General features: G+C 39.1%; 1 protein-coding gene across 4 annotated transcripts in view; it reads left to right on the forward strand.

Moving 5' to 3' along the window:
• The first annotated feature begins 1068 nt into the window (after window positions 1-1068).
• Window positions 1069-27758, forward strand: part of palm3 (paralemmin 3) — a 35508-nt gene continuing 8818 nt past the window's right edge. For 2 of the 4 annotated variants that reach the window (XM_016671322.1, XM_016671323.1), the window contains exons 1-2: window positions 24849-25007; window positions 26081-26161. In XM_016671322.1, the coding sequence (XP_016526808.1) occupies window positions 24963-25007; window positions 26081-26161 (126 nt within the window). In that variant the 5' untranslated portion in view covers window positions 24849-24962. Of the gene's footprint in view, window positions 1442-24847; window positions 25008-26080; window positions 26162-27758 lie in introns of those variants that run through there. The other 2 variants (XM_007551632.2, XM_016671320.1) reach the window with 2 other exon arrangements.

Raw genomic sequence — 27758 nt, forward strand, 5'->3', positions numbered from 1 at the left:
GAAACATCAAAGCAGAGAGAAAACCCTTTTTAAGTGTTTAAGAGATGTAAATATGTCAAACACCTAAATAACTGCATAAAAGAAACTAAAGTTAAAAGGTAGATTTAAGAGACTGGTTAAAAAGCCTGATTGGAAATTGATGTTTAATTTTTTTTATTTAAATCCAAATGTAATCTTCAATCTCAAACTCCATCACACTCCCCGTCTTGCATTTCCAGGCGTAAAAGCACATCTCCGGCAGACGTTTAGTTTTGTACTATTGTATTAAAAGCAATAGTACAAAACTATATTCTCAGTCCTGATTTAAAGGAGCCAACAGTTTCTGCAACATCTCTGGCTTTCAGGTAAGTGCTCCAAAGCTGAAGAGCCTACAGAAACTTGCCTCAGCTTGTTTACTTCTGGTCATGGAAACACTGAGTTAGGTCCTAGGTAAGAAATCTTCTTTGGGCCTTAAGCAGTGCTAGACCAATGATTTATAAAGTGGTGTGATGTCCATTTGTGTCAGTGTTGGCCAGGACTCTTGCAGCTGCATTTTGGATGTGCTGCATTTTCAGCTTCCTTACTGATGTTTTACACAGACCAGTGAATATTTTAAGGGTGTCATTAAGACACCCTTAAAATATTCTGACATTCTGAATATGACGTGCACCGGTTTTTCTCTGTCCGCTTTAATCTGCTTACGCTCCAGCTAAAAATGTGAAGATGCACGTTTGTCTTTAAATATAAATTCAGTAAATTCAGTACTTCTAGGGTCATAATTGTTATGGTCTTACTTCGCTAATGTAATAATAAACTAAACTGTTTTTACACCAAGTGAGAGATGCAGGGTGAGCGTAAATACCACGTTAATTTAAACTGCTGTGTAAAAAGGCTGTAAGTCTCAGGATGAAAATTCGTGTTAGGTGATGCATCTCAACCTGTTCCTAGAGGGAAGCCCAGTCCGTGTGAGTCTGTCTACTCCGCTGCCATTCAGAGGGAAAATAAGAGGGAAAATAACAGGAAACATGAGGCTGCAGTGTGAGGAGGGCTGGCCTCCCTGTAATAAGAGGAGTCAGGTAACTGTGCAGCTCACACCGACCTCGTTCCTCCTCACACACGGACTATAAAGACGCTGCAGGACCGAGGGCATTATTACCTTTTCCACTCAGGCTGTGGCTCCCCGCCTCAGGCTAACTTCGGAGGACTTTAAAGTTTGAACCTCTGACGTCGCCTCGTCCCGCTGTTGTCAATGTGACGAACGCGTGGCTGCGCAGCGGAGCGAAGAAAGCCGAGCCTTCTCAGGTGTTTTGACTCGTGTTTTTGCTCTTCCTTTTGGAGCGGGACGCAGGATAATTATCCCCTTTACTTTTTAACGATTGGCGTTTTTTTCATATTTTTATTATTACTATTATTATTTTAAAACTTGGTGTATTTTTTTCCCAAGACGCAAAGCTTTCAACAGGTGAGTGCACTTTGGCTCGGCTTTGGAAACATTTTAGCATGAATATTTGTCTTGGTAAGTTCGGCGTACGTGCTCGACTGACACCTTTTGAGTCTGGGCCAGATGGTGGAAGTGAGCAGAGCCAGGTCTGCACCGCCCCAGCAGCTGTTGACTTGTCTGACCTCAGTTAAAGATACCATTCACTATTGTATGTTCTGTCATTATTAAAAGTAAAAGTGCCCTGTCAAGAAAACATCAGCATGTGGGTCGTGAAGTATGGATATCGATTGTGGGATTTAACATTAGCCTGCACAAAGTTTTAAAATGGGTTAAGAACGGCAAATTCTGCTGCGTGTGTATTTGGGCTCATGACATCACAAGAGGCGCGAGCAGTTCAGCTGGCATTAGTAAACTGTATGGAGGACATGCAACTTTTGATAGCTTATGACGTGATTGATTCATCCTTGTGTGTGAGAAAGTGTTTGACTCTCACTGGCCTCTTACCCATGATGATAAATGCTGTGAATAATTAAAGTGACATTGATTGTTTTCTGTGTATGTTCCTGCTTAGATTTTTCAATCGGATTTGTTTCCATGCTTATTTGCCTCACATAAAATGTGCTATACCTCTATAATTGTGGGATTTGTGAGTACTCAAGAGTAATGTGAAATTGAAAAGAAAAAAAATATATATATATTGCTTTTATTACTGATCAGATGATTTATGCCTTATTTGATGTTATCAAAGGCAGATGTGTGTGAAAGCTAATTTTTGAGGGGCAAGATGTTACCATAAACTTGTAAATTACCTTTATAAAACAAAGGAAAACAGAGAAACTGACCACGTTGGCACGTTGTTCAGTAGTTGGCAAACTGTATCAATTGTTAGTTTCGCACAGCACCTAAACTAACAATTAGAAGACTTAAACAGCACTTCTGCTGGATGGCATATTTACTTTATATTTACAATTACTTATCACAATATATACCTGTCTCTAAGGATTCTGGTTTAAATCAGTTTTCTATCAAGTCAAAATCTGCATGGAGTTTAGATTGTATTAAGCAATACTTTGACATATTTGCTCTGTTGTTATTGGCTGGAGAGCCACAGCTGCAGCTGCATCTTGCAACACCCCCCAGAATAAATCCATTCCATTCAAATTTAGATGTCAAGTAAGGCCAGTCAGTTTAACCACATAACTTTTTTTTTTCCAACAAAATCCTGTAAAAAATACAAAGCTGCCTCTTTACTTTTAGACACAGCCGTACCAGATCTGTTTGACTTTATGCAGCCAGAGCTGCTTAGCATGCAGCTGTGCATACTGATCTTCACAGGCAAGAGATACCAGCAGGGGCTGCTGAGGTGGCTCCTCTTTCTGTCAAACTGAAGAACTGAGGTACTTAAAGCCCCCAGCCAGGAGGTGTTACTCACCTGCCGGCTTAATTTGGCTCTCAGATGGTAGTTAGTCTCTTGAAGGTTTGTTTACAAGTGCACTTCTCCATTGTCAAAGAAAAAAAAAATCTTGTTAAGAAGCTATAGTGAAAGGATACGAAGAAAGGACAAATATCAAAGGACCAAAGCAGGCTGGTGGTACTGGTCAGCACTTCTCTATAGCATGTTCAAAAGAAATATTTTCACCCTTTTGCCTTACCTTCCTGTTCATTATGTTTTCTTAAGACACCTAACATTATTTTAATAGGGTCTTCTGATTAGCCTGGAGCTCTCATCACAAAATGACATCACGCCAGACTTAATCTAGTTCCAGTTGAAAGTCGGAAAACCTGTGAGATTTTGGTTACTTTGCTTAGAGTTGCACTGATTAATGCACTGGTGACGGGGAATCTGTTGATTTTTAGCTTGACCAGGGGCTGGTATTCTTTTCACAATCAGGAAATTCCTCCCATATCTGAATGCTAACAGACAGAGGTAATGAACACTCTTCAGTGTGAACGCTGTTAGTGAGTGAAGAAGACTGAAGAATGCATACCTTCAGCATCAGACAGACGTTTAAAATTAAGTCGGAAGAAGCAGAGATGTGTAAGAAGCTACTTAAAAGGAGACTGTATACACTTGCATATCGAGTCGTGCTGGTGGTCAACCTGTGACGGGAAGGTTGAATATTTTTTTGTTGCAAAGACTCAGTTTTATACTTTTGAGTTTCCAGCTCTGTCTATCATGGATTCATGGAACATGTTTAATAGCTGTGTTAACCAATTCTTTCAATGTGAAATGAAAAGAATTTCGTTTTTTTTTTTTTTAAACAGTAGTAAAACCTGATTGAATCTTCTCTCATAAACATGGTACGGTATCCTCTGCTCCTAGATATCAGAAATCTGACACAGAATTCAGATCCTAACAGTTTATAAGTTCAACTATGAATATTTTTTATGTATGAGTAAGTCATATTGATCTTTGATCTTGTGCTTAGTGTTTAACCTCGGATTTTCAACCCTGACGTGTTTTTTTATGAATTGGAAATTTTAACACTCTGAGCACAAATCAAACACTGCATAACACTCAAGATGTCTGCCACTGTTCTTTTAAAAATATTGACCGTTTAGCCAATCAATGAGGCCAACATTTGCAAAGTCTAGTTTTTGATCTGTCTCTGGAAAATCTTCTCTAATGCACAAAAAAAGGGCACAGTGGGGGGTGCAGTGCACTGGGTGGGATAGTTATTAAAGGCAGATAAAAGGGCAAGATGAAACTGTGTTTGTCAGCACCACCAATCAGCAAGTGTCTTATCTTTTCAAATGGCATTGAAAAGAACAGGAGGAGAATGAGAGTCTGACAAGGCTCACATAGATTTTAAAAAAACCTGAAAGATAAAGGAAGGGAGACAAAAGAGTGGCTGACAGTGATTAAATCCTCCACCTCTTTGCTGGCCAACATGATCAAGGCTGAATTTTAAGCAAGAGGAAAATTCCTTACTGTCCCATCACCTCCGGCATACGTCTCAATCATGTACAGTTTCACCATAAGACGTGTTACCATTTATAGATGTCCCTCTGCACTGTGGTTATAAGCAGAAGCAAACTTATGTGTGTTACTAGCTTGTTTTAAATTACGAAATGGTCGTGGGGGGAGGAGGTTTGTTTGTTTTTTGGGAGTAAAGAGTTTTTTCTTTTCAAATACATGCTGTTCTTTGTCTTAAGGTGCACAGCGAACAAACAAACTTCCCTTCAGGGTTGCTGTTACGGGCAAGCAGAAATGTGGCCTCAGGTGACAGAGCATACATAGAATAATGGAACAAAAACAGAGAGGCCATACACAAAACGGTACACACTTTGTTAATTGGACTTTAATTTAATTTTCCGCATATTAAAAAGAAGCAAGAAAACAAGCATAGGGGGCACAGTCCCATGACATTTTTAAGACCTAGCAGACTAGGTATGGAGCTGGGAATGTAAATCAAAACAAGTTTATATCTTTATACTTTATTAGGAAGGTCTACAAAGTGAGTATTGACTGAAAGGCTTCAGTCAATACTCCTTCATTTTCTGCATGTGATTTTGTTAAAGCAAACGGGAGAAGCTACCAAAATGAGCTGAGCTTCGTTAAATTGCTATTGGTTCTGTTGTAAAAATCATTTTAATTGCATGTGGTTTTGAAGAAAGACTCTGAATAGCAGCATTTTTGCATTTTTGTTGTAGGATTCTTGTTTGCCCAAAGTTAGTGACTGTCAGGATCCTAAGCATTTTTTCAGACTATAAATTTTCACTACGATAAAAGAGAAACTAAAACCTGTTGTTAAAATGTTGGATACACCCACTCATTCAGTTTAAAAGTATAGGTGTCACTCTTAAACCTGTGTCTGCTGTGCTAATATAGACTAAATTGCTTCCCACAGAGCTCACTTGACTTGCAGCACATTTCTGCATGATGTCATCTTATCTGTCCAAGCATGTCTGAGATACCTGTCATGCCTCGTCACTCAAATGTTGAACCTTAGTGCAGTTCTCTTTCATTTTACTCTTGCTGTTCATTTCTGTTTTAGGAGGTGGGGGAATTTTACAGCGTTCTTTAGTAAGATGTTGTAAGAATTATATTGCTCATTGCTAGTATTTCCACAGCTGGACTTAAATGGTATCCAACGATAGAAAACCTGATAATTATTGACAACATTTGTGTTGGCCAATGTGAATTGGCAAAAGAAGTAGCAAACAAAGATGTAGTGCTTCTCAGAGCAGAGCAAACAACAAAATTACCATAGCAGGTCAAATAAATGTTGTTGTTGTTTACTTAAATGTAATGATGTAGGATGGTTCATAAGACATTTAAAGAGAAGTCATGTGACCCAAATGTACTGTGGGAAAGAGAAGAGCTGATGGGCTTTCAACAGTGCTGCTGGGAAACAGTGGGTCTTACGTGGACGTTTTGTTCTGAATCTTCAGGTTTCTGGTTGTTATTGTTGACACTACTTTCTAGAGCCTATATATCGCAAAGAAAATGTCACACTGGAATATTGTTGAAGATGGAATTGAGGCAAAACTCAGGTGTAACCTTGCCTTGAGGACTTTTTCATTCTAATCTGGTCAAACATTTGTTCAAAGTGCTTAACATTTTTTTCCATCAAAAAACTGCGCTCAGCGAAGAATGGCGGCTGTGCATTGTGGCGGTTCACAACTCCACTACAAGACCACATATGAATACCTTCAAGTTTGAGAATCCACAGCAGCAAGTATTATTAAACAATACACGATGTTCTACACTGACGTGTAGGTGTTTGCCAAACATGCTGAATAGGTAATTCAATCATTTGATTCAGCTGTGTTGGAGCATGAATCGCCAGGGCAGCAGATCTTGAAGACCCCTACAATGAAAAGGGGTATACAAATTTTGAAAAATGCAACTCAAAGGTAAATAAAATGTATATTTTCTTTTGCCCCTTAATGATGCCCTTTGTGCATCATCCTTGTATCTTTTGGAAAATGGATGTGTCTTTTCCATTCAAAAACAAATCTCTTCATTTAATGAGAACAATGAAATCAGTTTTGGCTTAACTGTACATCTTATAAATTTTATAGACTGTTCAGAAAGGCCTTTGCATTAATTTTCAGGTTGGCAAATGTTTTCAGTTATCAACAATAAAAATAATGTAAATCTGTCAGGATGCAAAGTGGCAGATGATATGCTGCTTTTATATTAAATGTAATTGCGAGTTCAGTGCAAAAGGAAGAGGGAAGAGATTACTGCCAAGCAGGACTGATTATCGCTTTAGCAGCCACTAATTAAGATCCACCTCTCTCTTCAGTCAACATTAGCTGACCAAGTTCAGGATTTGTTTTTTTGTTTTTTTATTTAATTTCTTCATTTCATGCTATGGATTAACTGAAAGACAGCAAAATGCCAGTTAATGCAGGATTTGATATATATTTTTTGGCAGGGTTGGTGTCCTGGTGATGAGAGAAACTAATATATAGCAAGCACCAAGTGGTGCCAGGAAGCTGTCTATTGTTGCACATCCTTCCAAAGCTGGAACTAATCTGTGATGTGGTTTATGTGGTCAATTATGTGGTAAATCATGTCTTTATATCTCTGCCAGTTTACAACTAATTTAGAGGAAGCTCACCTGCTGCTGAATTGTGCAGAGTGCCAAAGGAAGATCTAAGTCCCACGCTGAAATGAGTCAGCTTCTTTGGTGGCTGAGCTTCTGTTCTGCAAACTGCTAGAAATGTGTTTTCCATGTGCAATATGGACATTTTACATCAGAGGAGGTGGAATTCATTTGATTTCATTTCTCTTGCAGCTGTCAGACATTGTTCTACCTGGGCATACAGTTAAACAAATGAGTCATTCTCCCTGCTTTGCTGGAGCTCTGCAAGTCTAGCTCCACCAGTGCTGGATTTATTCACATCGTAAATCATTTTGTCCATTTAAACATTAAAGATAAAATTCAGAAGGCACCTGCAGTCCAAAATGTGATGCTTTTCTGTAGAAGATAAGTCTTTATTAGTCGACTCTGGCACAACAGCAGACCAACTACTTCTTTTCTTCAAAATAAAAAAAAAGTCTGTTATAAGCTGTCAAGCTTAAATTGTTAGTTTAGTATTTGTTGAGAGAGCTTCTTTAAAGTCCCCTTACCTATTCCACAATATGTGATCTCACCTTGAGTTTGTAGATAAAGCAAATGCCTCCTCGGAGTTGTGAATCTTAGCGGCTATTCGCACCATCTGTTTGAGCTGATCTTAGCAGCTATATAACTCTGATGGTGGTTATTAAGGATCTAGAATCTGAAGCAACTGTTGTTATGGTTGGTGCTGTTTTGTTCACCCCAAAATCGGTTTCCAAATAGAGTTACATCAGGTCACCAACGTGACCAATCTACTGCTCAGTCCAAAAACCTTTGAATTTTGCATCACTGGTAGTTGTGAAACAGAAATCATGCTTTCCAGGTGTCATAGTTGTTTGAAAGTCATCCCAGTAGACTCACCTGATCCAAAAAAATCAACTTATGAAGCGGACTGAAACAGTCGGTCTACGCAGTCACTAGCTTGCAAGCTTTTGCCATGCTGACGATTTATTTACTTTTCTCACAGAGATATGACATGTTTTTATTACAGGTGAGAGGCTTTACATAACCTCTCTGTATCCGGGACTCATAATAACGGCTTAGAATAACTTCTCCAGGCACTTTCACACGTTGTCACCAACTGGTTAAAGCTTTATGATGTAAACTTTAGCTTAGAGGAGAAACACTGAGACGTTGACGACAACTTGTGCCATGAGAAATGGTGATCTAGTGATGAACATAGAGAAGTTGTTTTTCACCAAAGAATAGCCATTTTTGGACTGTGCCAGAAACACCAAGTTAGATTACGTTTAAAAGATTTAGATTTTCTGGTACAAACATCAATATGCATGTGCCACCAAGTAGCATCAGTTTCTCACCTTATTTCTGCTATTTAATCACATCAACAACCTCAGTCTTTAGTGACTTGCAGTTGTCTTTCTTGTCTTGTAAGAGAGGTCAAAGTGTACTTTAAGCTATTGAAGTTTAAAGTACTTTTGCTCTTCAAACTCAATAGTTAGAAGGAAATTTGTTTGTTTCACTTATGAAATTATGGGAAGGTGAATCAACTTGAGAGCTGGTTACTCAACTAGTAATTTTACTTTGAAGTTGTTGTTTTGTTTTTTTTAGATACAGGGAATTGGAGCTTAAGTAGCACTCTATGAAATCAGTGTTGAAAGTTGTTTTCTGTAATGTTGTTTTGTTTCATCCTAATGAATCAGATTAGATTCAACCTGCAGTTTGTTATCTGGAAAAATGTGTGTCGTTGTGGCCAGGTCTCTGAGGCCCAGCAGCCTCACAGTCTTTTGACCCTTTGACAATAGGCAAAATGAACTGAGACTGGATTACACCGGTCGTGCATTCCTTTCCAAACCTGTTTGAAATGCAAACACAGACGCATTAATCCTGCGCACAGAGACAAAGGACTGGAGCACGCCAAAACATGCCATATATATTTCCGTTTAAAGTCCGAAAACTACAGCAGTGTCTGCATTTGTGTTGGAGGGGGAAAAAATCCTCATAAAATAAAAAATAAATAAAAAGCTTAAATCTTAGATGAGTTTGAGCGGGCCGTGTTCACACTGGTTTAGGTAATGCTTCATTTCTCTTCTATGTTTAGCTTGTGAGTAAATAGCCTGAAGCAAATCTGCATTAGTATTCCCACCAAACAAGATGGTTTTCATTTCAGCGCGTTTGCCTAATGTTATTCTGTTTCTCTTTAGGACAACCACCTGTCAAAACATGCTTCTCATTCCTGTAGTTTGGCCTTTGTAAAATTGCTTGGTGAGCGATTAAACCACAGCAAAGCTTGAACAGATAAATTGCAACCATCTGTCTCCGGATAAAAAATGTTCAGATACTCTGCGGATTTGTCACTAAAGATTCTCAAGTTGCTCAAAACCAACAGTTGAAAGACTTTTTCTTTTCTCAAAAAGCCAAAAGCAGACAAGACAAACCTTGTTTATGCTACTGCAACTGCACCAGCTTCACTATGAATCTTACTTGGTGTTTTCATGATCGTTCAATTTGTTGTGCATAAAAATACAATTAAGATGTAGTTTTCTTACAATGACCTTGTCCACTTTTGTGAATTTATTCAGATGTTGCATAACAACAGGAATGAGCTGCCATGGGATTTTCATGGTGTAATGTTAGTACCGTAACTACTGTCCAGCCTTTATCATGGCTGAACAAAGTTTGGCAGAAGTGACAGTCATGCTGCACAGTTTTTAGATACTCATATTTTTTTGTAGGAAGTTGGTGTGTCTTTCAAGCTTAATTTCTGCCCACTGGTTGTCCCGCACACCCAGCACATTTCCACTTCTTGGTTGACTTTCTTGTTGTCCTTGCTAAAAATGCCTAAAACTTTGGTTTAACTTCATAATTATGAACATTCTATGCTTAATCATCAGTGTGCAAAAGCACAGGTATTGCACTCTGGCTCTGGAAAAAGCCCCAGGTCTTGAGTAAGACTACACTTAAGACACTGACAGGCTGGAAACAGGCACAGCACAACGTGTCAGGGGGAACCTGATGAAGAACATATTTGAGAATTCACAGCCTCAGTTGCTTGTTAGGACTTGTCAGAACAGGTGCCTCGCAACCTGATTTCCCCCTATTCTCATCACTTCTTCAGCGTCTTGTTCTGTTGCACATTTGAACCTTTCTGGTTGCCTGCAGGATTTTCCATTTCTCCTCCTTGTGTGTGTGTGTGCGGGATTCATCCGTCTGTTGTTCGGTTCTTCTTAGAGCTGAGTCATCCGCACACTATCTTCTGCGATGTTCAGGATAAAGAGCTTTGATTGATATAGTTCACTACTGTTCTGTTGGTGCCTCGAGGAAACTTTATCTTCAGTTATAATCACCCATCTGCAGAGTTAAACATAAACACAGTTCATTCCACATCAAGATTAAAATGCTGCTTTCCCTCTTACCATGTATTCTAATATGTCCCTCAGCTGCCTTTGCACAGGGTCTCTAAGATAAAGCTGTTGAGAGACAGAGTTTGTGTGTTCCAAAACAGTAAAGGAACACTGATTAACTGTCTTACTGCAAAGGGAGGCGGGAAAGGGGGCAGTTGATAAACCGCTGTCTCCTGCTCTGAACAAGGTCATCACTCAGAGGAGTTGAGAACAAATGGTTTTGCACTGAACTTAAATCCAGCCCAAACTGACTACTTTTTTATTTATTTCTTTTTTAAATTGGGGCAATGGAGAGTTCTGTCTCAGCTTGTGAATTATTTCAGACTAAATTATATGTTTGTTGTAAAGCTCAGTTTAAGCCATTGGAGATTTATCATCCAGTTAAAACCAAATATTTAGATACACTGGATGACCTAAACCATGACATTTTCTCTCATTTACCCAAATTATTTCTAAGTGGTTTAAGTCAGATCATCAAGAGAGAGCTTTTCAGAGTCTCTTTGAGTTCAGAGGTTTACGTTGTATTTGGTAGAATTGCCTTCTAAAATGAAAAACTTGGGTGAGATGTCTTGTCACAAACTTCCCACAATAGGTTTATGGAGTTTTGGTCCATTTGTCCCAACAAAACTGCTGTAACTTAGGCAGGTTTGTTGGCAGCCTTGCTCACATACACATTTTCAGCTGTGCCAACAAATGTTCTACTGGACTGAGATCAGGACTGTGTGACGGTAATCTTCTGAAGGTCATTTTTCATGACTAATATACTGAGATGTTGTGTCATTATTTTCACATTAGGTTCTTTCCACATGATGCCATCCGTTTTAAGAGGTGCACCGCTCCTCCTGGACCGAAACACTTCACAACAAAATGCTGCCACTGCAAATTTTCTAAGTTGGGACAGTATTATGATGCTTACAAGCTTTAAATGTTACTTTTTAATGAAAAACACAACTTCATTATGCTCCTTTCACCCAGCAATTTCAAATGAGAATTAAAAGTCCTCATCTCTGTGCAGTTTTTTTTCTGTGGTTACAAGGTTGACATATTATGAGCCGACTAGTGAGGTGCGCTCAGAGTTGTAATTGTTGACTTATAAAAGGGTAATTTGGTTTTGTGGGTTGAAGTGATGGAAGATCTGTGTGAGCGGCTGGATGTGAGTGCTGTGGTACATTGCTTGATCCTTATCAGTCTTTGCCATTAAAACGGATTGGATGAGTTCCACTGAAGCGCACCAGGATGAACCTGATCTCAGCCCTGATCTCAGGGAAGTTTCTTCTGTAACAGTATTTTTGGAAATGGAGCAAAACTGGGAAGTTTTGCTCCATTTTCAGGGAGCTATGCTTTGCCGCATGCTCTGGTTTTTGGTGGAAACGATGTGGACTCCTGTTCAGAATAGGGGCTCGTGTTGTTTTTCTTTAGCTTTCCCAGGAAGAAAAAAAAAGTATAATATTTTAGACTTCTTTTTCTGGATATTCCTGCTAATCTCTGTAGCTCTTTCTGTTGATGGAACTGGTGGATCATTTATAGTTGTTACCTTGGTCATAATTATCATGGTCCTACGTCCTTCCAGATCTGTTCTTTCAAATGTGCAGATGCAGCTGGCAGATGGTGATTTTGGCCTAGATTACTTATCAGAAAACCCCACCAAAAACTGTGCCACTCAAAGAGCTTTCGTGTAGCCGTCTTCGCTAATTAGATTTACTTCAGCCACCTGTATTTTTGGCAGGAGGCATAAGAAGTAAACAAACTTGCTTGACCTTGTCGCAAGGCTCACTAAATAGGAGTTATTAGAGACGTTTCTTGTGTTTCTAGTTTAGTTTTGAATAAAAAATGTCTGGTAACCATGTCTAACATGGTGAGAATACAGGAAGAAGCTTGAACCAATTTACCAATAGTTAGCTATCTTTAGTCTGCATGAATTATTTAAATCCCCTAGTTTGTTTAGGAAATGGATTGCTGAATCAACATTTGGACGATGTTGACCACAATCTCAAACTTCTGATCTTATTTGCAATTATTCCACTGATTTTGATAAACTTCATAATGTTTTCTCAGAGAGCATAATAAAAAATTAGAACAAATCTTCCTTTATTTTACATTGTGAACAAAACATTTGGATGTAGTATGTTTTTATGTTAATTTTTTTATTTTTATTTTTGCAGTCTGTACTAAAATAAGTTTTAATGATGATTTCATTTAAATTATCAGAATTTTTATCGCATGGTAGCTGGCAGCAGTTTTATAGGGATTCAGAAGGAAGTACTGTTAGGTTTCTTTAGTTCTTTAAAAAGCCCTAACAATGCCTTTTTAGAAAACTCATTCAGATTTAAGTGGAAGGAAGGGAAATGGTTCAAAGACAAGACTCTTATCAGTTGCTTCAGTTTGAAAATTGACTCTTGGAATTATACTGCTTAACAATTCAAGTAAAGAATAAGACATTGTGCTGACACAGCACTGGAAGCTTTATTCACTATGCACAGACACTCTGATGGGAAGAAGTTACAATTAGATGTGGGTTGACTAGCCTATATTTTCTAAGATTACATGTCACTGGTTTTGTTTTCATTTGACACCAATGTCAATTGTCACATGCTTGGTGTAGCCACAGCTTATTTGTGCAGTTTCTTGGTTCATTTACCAAGCTGATTGTGTGCAAATGAAACGCATGCAACTAAATATGATTTTTCTTCTCTCTGTTATGACTGCATTAATCTGAGCAAAAGTATGAGGGAGACCAAAGGAAATCATTACCGATTTAGCAGTGAAACCTGGAAACATCTGTCGCATTGCATTCCTGAGCAGTCACAGCAGAGTTTAGACGGAGAGCGGTGGGTGTGTGTTTTGTGTACAATTGTTTCTGCAGTGGGCAGCAGCAGGCAAAGGCGAAGATCTATCCACCTCCTGCTCAACAGAGACTCTGCACTGCACACACACTAGTCTTATGTGTGTGTCTTTTTGTATGTCGGTGTGTGTCAGTCACACAACCATCAGGCTTGTGTGAAGCCTGATGGTTCACCGTTGATCCCCCTCAATCTCTCTTATAATTGCAAAGGGAGTTTGCTTCTTTGAGGGCTATTTTTTTTTTGTACTTTTTTTTATCACCGTCTCTTCTCTCAACACTGTTTAGTCAGATTGTCAGTGCATTAAACTTCCTAACCACTGAACAGTGGGACCTGTTAGAAGATTTCGTTTGATTTTTCCCTTGCAGTCATGCCTTTGAAGCTCTGAAGCTTACGTTCTCCCTTGTGATCATTTGAGCAGGCTTACCGCATGTATCTCAAAAGTTAACCCACAGGTATTTATGTGACAGGCAGATTAACTTCCTGTGTGTTCAGAGATGTACACATTATATGGACCTCGCTGTCACTCACAGCCTTTTCACACTTCATCGCGCTACAGCCACAAACTCCTGTGCTTTATTGGGGTTTAATGTAACACAGCAATGCATTTTGTGAAGAGCAAGGTACATCATACATCATTTTCTCCCTTTACTATAATTCCTCCAAATGAAATCTGGTGAAAATAGAGCTCTTCAGAAATCACTTAATAGGCAATTGGAGTCAGTTTGTACAGAATTTAATGTCGGTATAAATGTGTCCGTTAAGCGCAGATCTCAGATGTTTGTTAGGGAGCATTAGTGAACAAAAGAACACAGCAGATAGGTCAGAAATTTGTCAAGGAGCTAAAAATGATTAAGTTCTATAAAAGTTATACTTACGCAGTTTCGCTGAGCAAACAAAGAGGAGTTTGGCACAAATGCAAACCAACCAAGATATGTCCGTTCACCTGGACTAACAGGTTGGGCAAGGAGAGGATTAATCTGGAAAGCAGTCATGAGGGCCATCGTAACTCTGGAGGATTCTCACAGCCTGGCTGTGACAATCTGTTGCCAGGCAACTATCAATCATGCACTTCACAAATTTGGCCTGTATTGGAGAGTGAAAAGAAGAAAGTTACTGCTGATTGGAAGCCATAAGAAGTTGTGTTGGCAGTTTCCTGCACTGTGGGGAAGGTTGCTGCGGTCAGATGAGACCCAGATTGAATGTGTTTACCAAGAGGAAACACTGTGTGCGTGCGTGCGTGCGTGCGTGCGTGCGTGTGTGTGAAAACACTGCCGATCACCCTGAGGAAAGTATCCCCACTTTGTGGCGTCAGCATCATACTGTGGGGATTCTTTTCTCCTACAGAGATGGGGTTGCTGGACAGTTGATTAGGAGTCAATCAACTGTCCAGCAAATAAAACACACTAGAGTAAACGATGATAAGATAATAAGCCCATACTCAAAGTACAGATAAAAAAACAACACTAAGTCAAACAAGCCGACCTTCTAAAATGAGACGGAGGGGAAACGTAAGTAAAAGCTCATCAGCCCACAAAATGCACAAACACCTATCTGAAACTGACATCACCAAATCCCCTTCCCAGACTCTCCTGATCAACTCCTTTTTCACATCTTAGTGCACCATGAGGGTAACTCAGAAAACAAAAAGATTAAATCAAGTCAGACACAAAACAGTGTAAACTAAATAGTGCACACTTATTTTAGAATGCAGTCTTATGTGACTGTGTAAATAAATGAAATCTAAACCAAAACAAATCATGTATTACTCTATAAATTACACTTATGTCTTGATTTCTTTAGACATAAGACTTAGTGTGATGTATAATTCTGTATTGTGTTTTTTGGTGTAACTTTACTACATTGGCATGGCTGTAACTGCAGCCGTCAGAGGTTCAGATCAAAGCATATTTATGTTTTAGAAAGGCCCAGTCAAAGGCCATGCTGAAATCAAAATGGGAATATTTGATAAAACTAGAAAAAAAAAAATAGCTGTTTCCAGATGGTCTTCATCCAACCCAGCCATAGCTTCAGCTATTTTGCAAAGATCAGTAGACAAAAAAAAACATTCAGTGCGAAGAGAGACATGCACATACGATAGCAACACAAAGGTGTTAAAAGTATTGAGTCAGAGGGGCTGAACATAAATGCAATGCAGACTTTTTCACATTTTTGTTTATTTGGAATAAAAAAAAAAGCAAACCATCAGTCAATTTTCTCCCACTTGACAATAATGCACCGTGTTTGTGGATGTACGCGGCCAAAACGTGAACAGATTCAAGAGGTGTACATGTCAGACAGCAGTTAGACCTTGCATGCTCCAAAATGCTCTTGTCCATTAGCTGTGACATGTAGCTGTCCAGAACTTTGCAGACAGACGCGCGCAGAGCTGGAATGTAGTGTTTTCGTTCCGCTGACCTGCACTGTCAATCAGAAGAACCTTGTGCTGTTTCAGCAGTGCCATCCAGGCTCCACAAATTCCACCCATACCACCCACATGTGTACGGCACACACAGACCCACAGCCTTCCACTGTGTGACAGATTTATTTCTATCTCAAGACACAGGATATCCATCTCTAATAATGTGATTCCTGCTGCAGAGTCTGTAAAGGAACTAAAAATCAATAACTGATGAAAAAGCACTTTTACAACAATTCACTCCGTCCATCTCTCAAGCCACAGAGTGATTGCCTCTTTCATTTCTCCCCCCTGCAATTGAAGTTCAAATTCATCGTAGAATTTGCTTTACGGCTTGCTGCCCGTTTGAGTCGGGTTCGTCCTGAGCGATGGCCGGCGCCGACAGCGGAGGATGCTCGGGTTCAGGGATCGTGCGACTGCATGTTCCGTCTGTAGTCGTCTGTTCAACATTGTTTGTGCTCTTCCTGTTCCTAAACACACGGGTGGGAGGATATTTTCAATTTCCAATGGCCTTGACCTGGTTTCTGTCTGTTTCACAGGAAATTCGAAACGACTCGTGTTGAATTTTTATCTTCACTCGAAATGGCACAGGCTTTGTTTTTGTGAGTCTTCTGTTATCCCAAGCTTATAGGTACTTAAATGGACCCCTGCAATATTCGCTATGTGCTGTGTAATAAGACTTTTTAAAAACAAAATCATGGATATTCTGATCCAGAAAAGGAATTTTGATTCTCTAAGCCATCCTGGCTTTTACCTCCTGCACAATTTTTGCTTTTACAGTAATCTCCCACCTCCATTCAGCAACGTCTCAGAAAAACACTGCAGAAACCTCAGCTTTCTGTAAAGCAGGGCAGGCAGCAGCATAATTATCGTACAATAGGGAAAGTCACACGGTGGCCTTTTAATGACGCTCTCTGCCCCCACACCATCTCTACTATATTCAGAACCATTTATTTGTTTTGTGCGTGGAGCTTTTTCTTTTTTTTTTTTTTTTTTTTTTAGAGTTTTCTTTGCCTTCTGTATGCAGATCCTCAAAATTTAAATGCATACAGTTACAGTCAAAAGTTCATAAGTAAGCACTCATCATGAACAGGTATCTCATATTATTTTTTGGGCTTGCAATGATGTGTTTATGCACACGTTTCCAGAGTGGAATGATGATCCAACTTCAGTGAATTTTAACAATCGGACGCACACGTTTAAATTTAGTGTGAATTTTCTGCCATCCATACAAGCTTAAAGTCATGTGTATAGTGCCAAACATGTACATACAGCCCGATCATATTTGGTCACTAAATGTCACTAAGCAAGTTGCAGAGAAACCACACTCCTCTTTTTTTTGTCCATTCGCAAACTACTATTTTACCAAGCTTCATTTCAGACATAGCAGAGCTCTTTTAAATTGATTGGTTTCCTGGTAAATTGTTTGGTTTTCCCTGTTGTTAGCCTCTGTTTCAAAACCAACTTTGATGTGCATCATCATTCTGTTGGAAAAAAACAATTTTGTCTGGTTTCAGACTTTGTGCAATTTTCACTTCCCAAAAGCAATTAAGACCTTCCCTTTGAGTGTCGACTGTGATTAAAAAGCCACCGCTCACCCTGTTTAGATGGCAAAATCCAGCCGACCCACGTGTTGTGCAGTTGGACCAGAAGTTTGCATGCACTGAATGAAAAAAGCACATTGTTTTCCTCATTGTCTCAAGTTCAATCAGACCAAACTTTTCTTGTTTTAGTTTGCTAAAATTACAAAAATGATCTCTATCCGCTAAATGCCACAAGAATGAGAAAGGGAATATTTCAGAGATTTCTTGAAAAACACAAGGATAAATACAGAGTGATTGCTGTCTCTTTAAACAAGGAATGAAAGACCAGATGATGATGTAATACCAGTGGAAACCTCTGACATTTTGACTGACACATTGGTGCCACACCTGCGGTTGTATTGTAAGGCCACACCTGGATCGCACTGCTTTTCTTGTTTGACACAATGGGTCAAACAAGAAGAGTAAGTCTGGTTCATCCTTGGGAGCAATTTCAAGATGCTTTAAGGTGCCACATTAATCTGTTCGAATAATTATTCAGAAGTATAATTACGTTGACAGTATGGGGATATCTAACCATCAGGTGTCTCGCGAAGGAAACAGGTTAGTCCCAGAGTTGAACGTGTTTTGGTTCAAAATCAACATTCACCTTGAAATGTATGGAAGCCATTACACCAAAATAAACCTAAAAAAGTCAGATCGCAGTTTACCAATGCACACAGGGAGAAAGACCTTCATTTTTGGAGATGTGTCCTGTAATCTGATGAAGCTAAGGTGGAAATGTTTGGCCATAATAACTACTGTTACATTTGGAGAAAAACGAGTATGCTTCTAACATCCTAACTGTGATGCACAGGAGTGGCAGTATCATGTTGTGGGGCTGTTTTTCTGCAGGAAGAAATGATAGACTTCATAAAATACATGGCATCATGAGGAAAGAACATTATGTGGAAATTTTTGAAACAACATTTAAATACGTTAACCAGTAGTGACACTAAGCATACAGCCAAACTGGCTATAAAGTGGTTTACAGACAAAGAACGTGAATGTTTTGGTGTGGCCTTCATAAAGACCTGATCTCACTTTGTAGAGAATTTGTAGCCAGATTTGAAAAGGCATGTACAAGCGAAGTGGCCTGCAAACCTTACTGAGTTGTACTGGTTCTGTCAGGACGAACGGGCCAGAACTCCAGCAAACCACTGTGAGAAGCTTGTGGAAGGAAACCCAAAACATGTAACCCAAGTCATACAGTCCAAAGACAATCCCACCAGATACTGTAGAAATGTCTCTAAACTTTGATTTTGAAGACATTCCTTTCTCGATCATTGGTCCGATCACGTGCTTCTTGGGTGTCACAAAATGGGAGCTGTTAATACTTGGCGATTCTTCTAGTTTGCATTCCAGACCTCCTTCTGCTCTGCCATCTGTTTCCACAGAGCTGATGTCACTAAACTCGTGCTTTGTGTGCAGCTCTCCTAACACCTCGCAAAGCAAATATACATTGTTATATAAACATGCACACACGCATTGCTTGGCAAATATACACCGCATTCTTTTGCAATTGGGTGGGAGGAAGGTCTGCTGAAAAGTTTGCAGAGACTTGAGAGGCAGCTGGACGTCTGTGGAGACAGGATTTAAGTCTGCCTGCATTAACAACGACTGCTTTATAATGCAACATATATTTGAATAAGTTCAAATATAATTTTAAAGCAGCTGCCTTTTGGTTAAGATTTTATGTCCATTTTCTTTTTTAAGTATCCCAGTAGATTTTTTTTTTAACTTTGTTTCAAAAGTGCCTCTTTTCTATAGACCTAAACCACATCAAGCTGGTAAAATGCAAGGTCACATCCAGCTGATTGAATCATCAAAATGCATTAGCTTGTAGTGAGACTCCTATCCTGCAACTTTTAGATGCAGCCCATCAGCAACACACCTGAATTGAATGCTTGAATTCCCTCATCAGCATGTCATTCAGCTCCACAGAGGCCTGGTAGTGAACCACTGATTTGATTCAGCTTCATTGGAGATTGAGAACGGATGGAAATGCCCAAAAACAGGTGTGCCAAGCTTGTGGCATCACACTCAAGAAGATTTGATGGTGTAATTGCTGCCAAAGGTGCATCAATGAAATAATGAGGAAAGGTTGCATATATGTGATTTTTTTTTTCTTTTTTTTTTTCTGCTCTTTTAAAGGTATTTGCGCAAATGTAAGAAATCACGTCTTGTCATTCTGGAGTATCATATGCAGAGGTAGAAGTTAATCTATTTTGAAATAAAACTAAAAAATTGAAAAAGGTGTTATGAATACCTTTTAAATGCAATGCAATTTGTATAATCATCATTTCAGCTTCTGCGTTTAAGGAACCTCAACTGCATTTAATTAGCACTAGCTCAAAAGCTAAAATGGTTAACCTGGTCAAACCTGAACTAAGTTTCTTTCCTTTGTATGTGGGTTTTCTGCCAACCTGTAGTTAACTAGTCATTAATGCCAGCTCTGGTTAAGTCCCTGATATTCTAGTTCTTTCTTGGCCACAACTGGTTCCGGCTAGGGGAAATAAACAATTTCTTGATGAACAACCAAATATAAATGAATCAATTGTGACATTAGGACATCCGTTCCGCAGGAACACCAATGTAAATGATGTGATCTTGGACATTAAATTATCCATCTGTACTGTGATTCAGCAAAAACCCCTGAAAATTTTAATCGACAGACAGAGAATGGCAATGGCTCTCAACTTGACAAAATGACAAAACTCTATGTAATCTTTGGAGTTACCCCAAAGATTTCCGCTCTCTTGAGTTTGCTGAAAATGCATATTTCTGAAAAAAGCTGACAAGAATCAGGTCTTAGTAAAATGTCAGCATAAATTTAATTTATATAGCACATAAAAACAGACATTGGATTGTGGAGACATTTTTTTCTGGCATACCAAGAGGCTTTTAACAGCTTAGCTTTTGTAATTGCTGTCAGCTGTGGTCCCCACATCATAAAACATTTTAGATCAATACAGACAATGGTAATTTGCTTCCTTGTGTGCATCGCATTTTACAAAGAAAGCAGCCAACAGCTCACTGGAGGCCTGTCTTAATTTACAGCATTTTAAGCTTCATGGTGACGACCGATGCACTCGCATCACTGAGCTCAGTAGGGAGTGGAAGCCTGTGTCCTCCAACTTCACTAATATGCTCTCATGCATTTCAAAAGCTCATAAATGACACAAATCTGCGGCATGTTGATTCTGTACTACATCTGCAGACTGCCTAATTTCTTTGTGGTTTTACCTCAGTTCATTGCATGAACAAGTGCCAGGGGGCTGCTTAGCGACGTAGCCCATCATCCTGTGAGTGGATACATTTTAAAGGCTAAACTTTGTCTGATGTAAATAATCTGAGCTTCTTTTTTATGAGGTGTTGTAGGAGAATCATCCTTGCTGGGTTTTTCCTACTAATCTCTGATTCTTTTCGTGTTTTTTTTTCTGACGACTTTGTCATGACGATTAAGTTTGCTAATATATATATATATATATATATATATATTTTTTTTTTTTTTTAAATTGTTACCATAGTGTTCTGTATTCTGAGTCTGGAATCGTTATTTCGTTGAGGTACGCTTGCTTTAATCTGACTGAACAGAGGTGCAGGTTCAGTCCCACACCAAATTTGTAAACTGCTCTTCCTTCTTGATTCTTCGTGATGATTGTGGGAGTCGTGTGAACATTCACAGTTAAGGTGTGAAGATCTGTGGTCAGATCAAAGAATTCAAATGAAGAAAAAAAAAAAAACAACTTCTGACTGTTCTCAAAATGTGAGCACTGTCCATTAAATACTGCACAAATTATACAACATGTAAGTATATTGTCCTGCTTCTATTCACATCTTCTATTCCACCTTCTGGATTCCAGTTTTCCTGATTTGACTCATCGGTTTATCTTTAGACGCGTCTCCATTACGTTACCCTGAACCTTTATGCCCCGGGACTTACATGCCCTGAACCCTTAACGTCCCCTGGGCCGTTTGTTGTGTGTGTTTGGCTGCTGCGCTGTGTTTGTGATATGTAAATTACATCTGCTGACGCTGAGAGGGTTGTCTGGCTCTCTTCTCCACACTGCTGCCAAGTGTGTAAAAAAGAAATGGAAAATAAAAAGGGCTCCTTCTCTAAAATAAAAATAAAAAAAACATGGGTTTTCTATAATAAAACTATAAGCAATGAAACTTTAACAGCTTTGGTCCATAACTTGGATAAACAAGATCCCAATCTCTGTATAACTGTGGCAGATATTAAATGATCACAGATGCAGACTTCTACATTCACTTGCATTTGTAGTAAAAGTGAGATGAAGGGGAGGATTATCAGGGCTATGTTTTACTTTGTGAAACAGCATTAAGATCTCTTATAGGAAAAGTGTAAAATTTAATGATCTTTAATAAACTATATTTAAGAAGTGTTACTGAAACATAATCTTTGGGTGGGGGCGAGGGAGGATAAATCCTAGCTCTGAACTGCCCTGGTTCAGGGAAAAGGTTTCTGACAGTCTAACAAGTTAAATTATACATTGACTGCAGCTTCATTATGCAGCAAACATGGCACGTCTGTGAAAAAAGCAGATATAACCTGTTTTTTTTGTTTGTTTTTTTCCTTTTAATTATTATTTTAAATTGCTGCTGTTTGCTGTTGTTTTTTGTTGTGTGGTGGGTGGAGGGGTTATGCTGTGTGGGGCTGTTTTCACAGCAGATTTTTTATTTTATTTTATTTTTTTGGAATAAGATGCTCTAAAAGACGCATTGTCCATTAGAATGATTTGAATTCATAACCTACATCTGTGTTATAGGCAGACGAGTATGCATGCATCTGATGAAAGAGCATTATTTGAGTCATTAAAGACTTGACTTGGAGAGAGAGAGAGTCGTGAGCCACTCTGGTTCACAGTGCTCAGAAGCTTCTGACACCTCCTGATGCCTTCTTTCATGTTTACATTTACCTTCCTGTCACAGCTCATTCCCTGCATGCCGACGTTAACGGAGCTGAAGCCCGAACCAGCTAACCAGGTGCCGCAACCTCGCGTCGCCTCATTTCCTTCCCGTCTTTTTCTTTCTTTCCATCTTCTTACCATCTCCTAACTTTTTGACTTTGTCAGCCCTCCCATCTCTGCGCTGCTCCTGTATCATGCTTAATTATTGAAGTCAGTGTGTGTGTCTGCAGGGAGCTGCTCAATACCTCCTCATCAAAGCCTCGGTTTGTGTTTGCTTGTTTATCTCAGACTGCTATTCTAGGCGTTCTCCTCAAGCCCTGATGAGATACAAGCCTCCACTCCCTACGGAGGCTTATACTGTAAGCTGTCACTGCACCTTCAGTCATTCAAAAGCCTTCCACGGGAAAATGTAGTCTTTTTCTACTTCTGTTGCTCTGCATCGATGGGATGTTTCTGAATTGTGTCTGTGCGCATCTTTTTTTAGAGTTGCATGATGAAAAGCAGGTTAGACTTTTTTTTTTCCACAGTTGCATTGTTTTCCTCCCTCTCTCTTTTTCTTTTATTCCTGTCTCTCTTCGAGCACAAGGATGCGTTTGCCAGCGTTCATGAGGGACCTCTTTTGTGACCCCCACCCTCACCCCCATCCACCCACCCGCTTACACCTGGAGGGCGCCAGGAGGAATCCCTCTGGCATCAAGAAGATGAGGTTTCTGTCTATGATGACTAACACCCTCTAAGGCCCTGGAAGATCTTCCGTTCTGAGGGAGCAACAATAGCCTGTGCTGTGCAGAGCTCCCCTCTGGGAAGAAAGGAGAGACCTCATTTGTAGAGTGTGTGAGCTTTATAAGTGTGTGCAGCATAGCATCTGCACACACAGCACAGGATTGTTTTTGTTTTGTTTTGTTTTGTTTTGTTTTTTGTTTTGTTTTTTTATAACTAGATGATCTACAGTTGCAGCCAGAAATTTGCATACACTCATCATGGCCATGAATGATGTATTTTGGGGATGTGAATGGTTTATTTGAATTTCTCTTTTTTTCAGAGTGGGATGATGACAAAGCACACTCTGTAAAGCACTTGGGGGGGGGGGAAAAAAAACTATCAAGTAATAATTGCACAACTTTATGAATTGTCTGTAACCCACAGCTCAGATATTTCCATACATACCGATAATATTTGGGTAAATGTTACAACCTTTACCAAACTCTTTTTGTAACCATCATCAAGGCTCTAGCATCCTAGCTGAATATGTGATTCCCTCCTCTTGAATAAAATTATTTACTTTTTAAGATAATCAACTTGGACTGAAATAATTAATTGTGATGAATTGATTATTGAAATAATCATCAGCAGTAAAGCTAGTTTACAAAATACACAATTTATATTTAAGATGAAGATGAAAAATTCTTTCTTTTTTTCTTTTTTTTTGTGTGAATACATTCTACCCAGAACTCCTCAAAGTTTGTATCTTCACCTGGCTCAACTTCAGTAAACAAAAAATCATCCTCACGTACAAAACACTATTATCCATGGCAACAAACCAACCCCAGAGCATTATGTTGCCATTAACACTGATAGTTGGCACAGTAAATTAAAACTTTATTTCCTGCAAGTTTTAGTCAAGCACGAAGGAGTGGAAAGTGATATTGATGATCCAGCAGTTTCCAGTTCATGTCAGGTTTGAGCTTTGGCCGTGTCTCAGCCGTTTCTGATTGACAGATGGTTGAAAATGAGAGGACCACAACCCCAAGGACCCATCACAATTAATTTTGGATGAGACAAAGCAGGTTAATATTAAGTGGTTGGAAACACCCTGACCTGAACTGTACTGAAAATGAAAATAACAGTGGGATGAATGGAAGTGAGTGCAGTGCATCTGGCAAGTATTCACAATACCACTTTTTTTTTTTTTTTTTTTTTTTTTTTGTAAAATCCAGGTGGTATAATTATCAAACCCTGAAAAAAGAACTGTTTGGGTTTGACAAATAACTGTTTGGGTAAAATTTCTGGCTTTCGTAAGATTTGTTTTTCTTTGTCCTTTTAATTGATAAAACCAGAGATGTCTGAGCTGTTTTTTTTGTTGTTGTTGTCGTCGTAGTTTGTGAGAGCACAAGAATGATGGAGTGCTGAGGAGCTGGTTGCTATGTATGACTCTTCTTTAAGCTCTCTTGTGTACCTTTGGGTTTTGTAGAACTCAAATATTTTCCAATTTAGTGTTAGCTGCAGGGAAAACCTAATATTTCCTCTGCTCCTTTTCTCAGACAGAACGTGTCACGACAAAACTTGAAGATTGATCAGAAGGGGGACGTTCTTGCGGTTTTTATTTGGGACTGTGGGTCAGAGGAGCTCTGTCGTTAAGGGCACATGTTGCCTTATGCTTGCCAAATTACACACTTTGCCAACTGTGAAGGCTGAACCTGAGCCTCTGCCTCTGATCTTGCTCCCACTCATCAGCTTGCCTACTCAGTCTCTGATGTTGCAGGAACGAGACTGCAGGAGTTTGGGGACTTGTGCAGAAATGCTCTTTGATTCTTCTCTTCAGATGACAGCCAACATTTACACTTACAAAGATGAAAACAAAAAAAACAAAAAATTACAGCACAAAAGCTGGGAAAATTGACACACCAACAGAAGAAAATGCTCTGTTGGATTTCAGAGGAATTCCGTGGATTTTTGTTTATTTTTTTTTGAAAGTACAGAGGGGGGTTGCTCTTTCCAAACCCCCTACCGTGATAAAAACTTGTGGAGTGAATGGATCCAGTTGAGTGTTTGTGTGTTTGTTAACCACAGAGCTCTAAACTTTGATCGTGTCCTGGTGTCTGACAGGTGCCAGGATGGATGAGGCCGAGAAATACAAACAGCGACTGGAGGCCATTGCTGTGAGTACATATGCATAAAAAACACACAGCATAGAGAGATTCAGCAGCTCTCTTTTTGCTATCTGGACATTTTAAATATTTCACTGAATGTGAACGTGACGAGCGGGTTTGACTGAAACAGTCAGCGGATGGCAAATAAATGTGATTTTGCAAATTATTAAAGAAACTGAAGAATATAATTAAAGAATAAAAATTAAATGCATAAAATTCAAAATGAAGTCTAATCTCATGTACAGTACTTTGAAATGTCTTGTTCCTGAAATGTGCTGTACAAATAAAATTTGATTGATTGATTGATTTGTTATTGCTTATAAATGTCCCCCATTGCCATGGTGACTCATCATTAGAAAAGCAATATAATCATTAGACAAACATCTTAAAATTATAGAAAAACAGCTTGATGGAAAATGGGGGGGAAAAACAGTAAAAGACAAACAAACGAAAACACATTTTGAGTCCACAGCAACAGGCTGCTATTGGAGCAGCTCTATTCATGTGTTTGAATGATGTGGTGAAAGCCCAGACCTCCATCTCCAGCTGGCTCTTACAAACGCTGTGTAGCAGCAGAAGCCAACCTGCTTAAAAGGAGCTGGAACATTATTATTATTTTTTTTTTGTCCCCCTCTGATGAAAAGATTACCATCCATCTGCTAAGGTGTGCCAAACATAAATACACCGAAAAAAGCTTTTCTTTTTTTCATATGCTCCTCGCTTAACTATTTAAAATATTGTGCAACATCAAAATAGTGAATGTGTTGGTCCAATGGAATTTAAAGCCCAACCAAAATCTGTTTCAATTCCAGGTGCAACAGAACAAATTAAATGCTTTGAGTCTTCTCTAGTAATCTATTTTAATTAATTATTTTTGGTTCAGTTTATGTTTTATTTTAGATTAACTGTGTTTATGATGATTTGTTCCTGCGCTTTACGTGATCCTACTTCTGAAATGAAATGAATTTTGTTGTGCTTCGGTACAATGGCAATTAAAGCATTGTGGTTCTGACTCTTCCTGTGCTGTCTGCATACTCAACCCTTAAGTCTCTTTCTCTGCTGTGTCTCTTGTTCTTGTCCAGGAGAAGCGCCGGCTACAGGAAGAGCAGGACAAAGTCAGAAGAGAAAAGGAGGATGAGCGGCTTAGACAACAACAGCTCAAGGTCTGACACGCATGACGATCTAACCTTACACACACGCATGCACACACACACACTCATTTACATCCTGCCTTCATTTTGCTCAGCAAACATCATCTGTGTATTTACTCCAGCTTGTTTGTATGTCAACTTTCTTCACACATTCTCTCTCCACACACTCGCATAGATGACCTGTAAGTATAACCTGTCACGTTTCCTGGTTCTGCCTGTTCCCTGGAATCCTAGAGGCAGCCCCTTCCTCTGCCAAAATCATTTTTATGTGACTGTTTACACACACTCTGCAAGTCACAGCGCTGCTCCATTGTTTTCACATAATTTCCAAACTGCCGTTTCCACTTCCTACTCCACGGTCTTTTGCCGCCCTTAGGCACATTCCTCAAATTGTGCAAAGTTTGTCCAGTAGAAGGACACGTTTTTTTGTTTTTTTTTCGTGGTCCATGAAGGTACGTGTATGAAACATGTAGGAAAGCGTCGACCCTGCAGTCTAGCTGTGAGTTTGTGCACCGTGCTTCAACAGTGAACAGCAATTTTTGGATAAAAAAAAAAGAAGAGAAATTGCTACAGATTTTAAATATTGACCTTGAATTTCAATCCAGATATGTGCCCTTTTACGGGAGGTGTTATCATCGCAGCCTTTAGTGAATCCATTTGCTTTGGCATTGAAGCTGACCTCAGTGCAAATATAAATAAGCGATACGTGAAAGCATCAACTTGCATGCAGCTCCTTGCCTGCAGGAAACTGTAGAGAAGGCAGCGCCCTGTACAGGGAAAAGGAACAGAGCCAGACTTGTTCTGCTCTTCACAAGGAGACAGAGGTGGTATTGTGCCGCCTTCAGTTACTATAAGTAGGTAGCTGCAGGTTAACGGTTACCAAAGGTTGGAAATCTGGGCCTTTCTGGTGGATGGGAATCGTACATTAAAGGTTTAGGTTTACAGTCTCACAGAAATATTAAACTTTATATATATTATTGCTGTTCAACTAAAAAGCTTGAATATATTTTATTGGTATTTTATGTGACAGACTAACCTTAAGTAGTGCATAACTATGAAATGAAAGGAAAATAATACATTCCTCTTATTTGTTTTTAAAAAATTTATATCTTCTGTTTAGTGCACTTAGCATGAATTACTAGTCTAATTTACCTAAATAAAATCCAATGCAATCAACTGATTTGAGAAGCCACATAATAAGTTAATGTTGTGCCTGTGTGAAATGTATCCTCTGCATGAGTCCATCTGTTCTATGAACGCCTCACATGATTGTTAGATAATAATTAGTGGCCAAACTACAATGGAATGACCTAGAGTAGGCTAGGAGTATCCATAATTGGAATGGCTCAGTCAAAGTAAAGACATAAATCCAATTGAGAAGCTAGGGCAAAAACGTAAATCATTTTTCTCACAACAAAAGACCATATTTAAGTTGTACCATGCAGCAATCAATAGCCTAACTGGCTAAATATAAGAAATAAGCTGGTTGACACGTTCACGGTCATTATCTTACCTCAGTAGATGTGGTTCTGCTGAGTTTATGATTTTATGTTAATTTTATGTTGGGTGCAGCAGAGATGGACAAGAAGCTGAGTACAGCAGAGATCTG

This window comes from Poecilia formosa, unplaced genomic scaffold (assembly GCF_000485575.1).
Source record: "Poecilia formosa unplaced genomic scaffold, Poecilia_formosa-5.1.2 Scaffold43, whole genome shotgun sequence".
NCBI classification, from domain to species: domain Eukaryota; kingdom Metazoa; phylum Chordata; class Actinopteri; order Cyprinodontiformes; family Poeciliidae; genus Poecilia; species Poecilia formosa.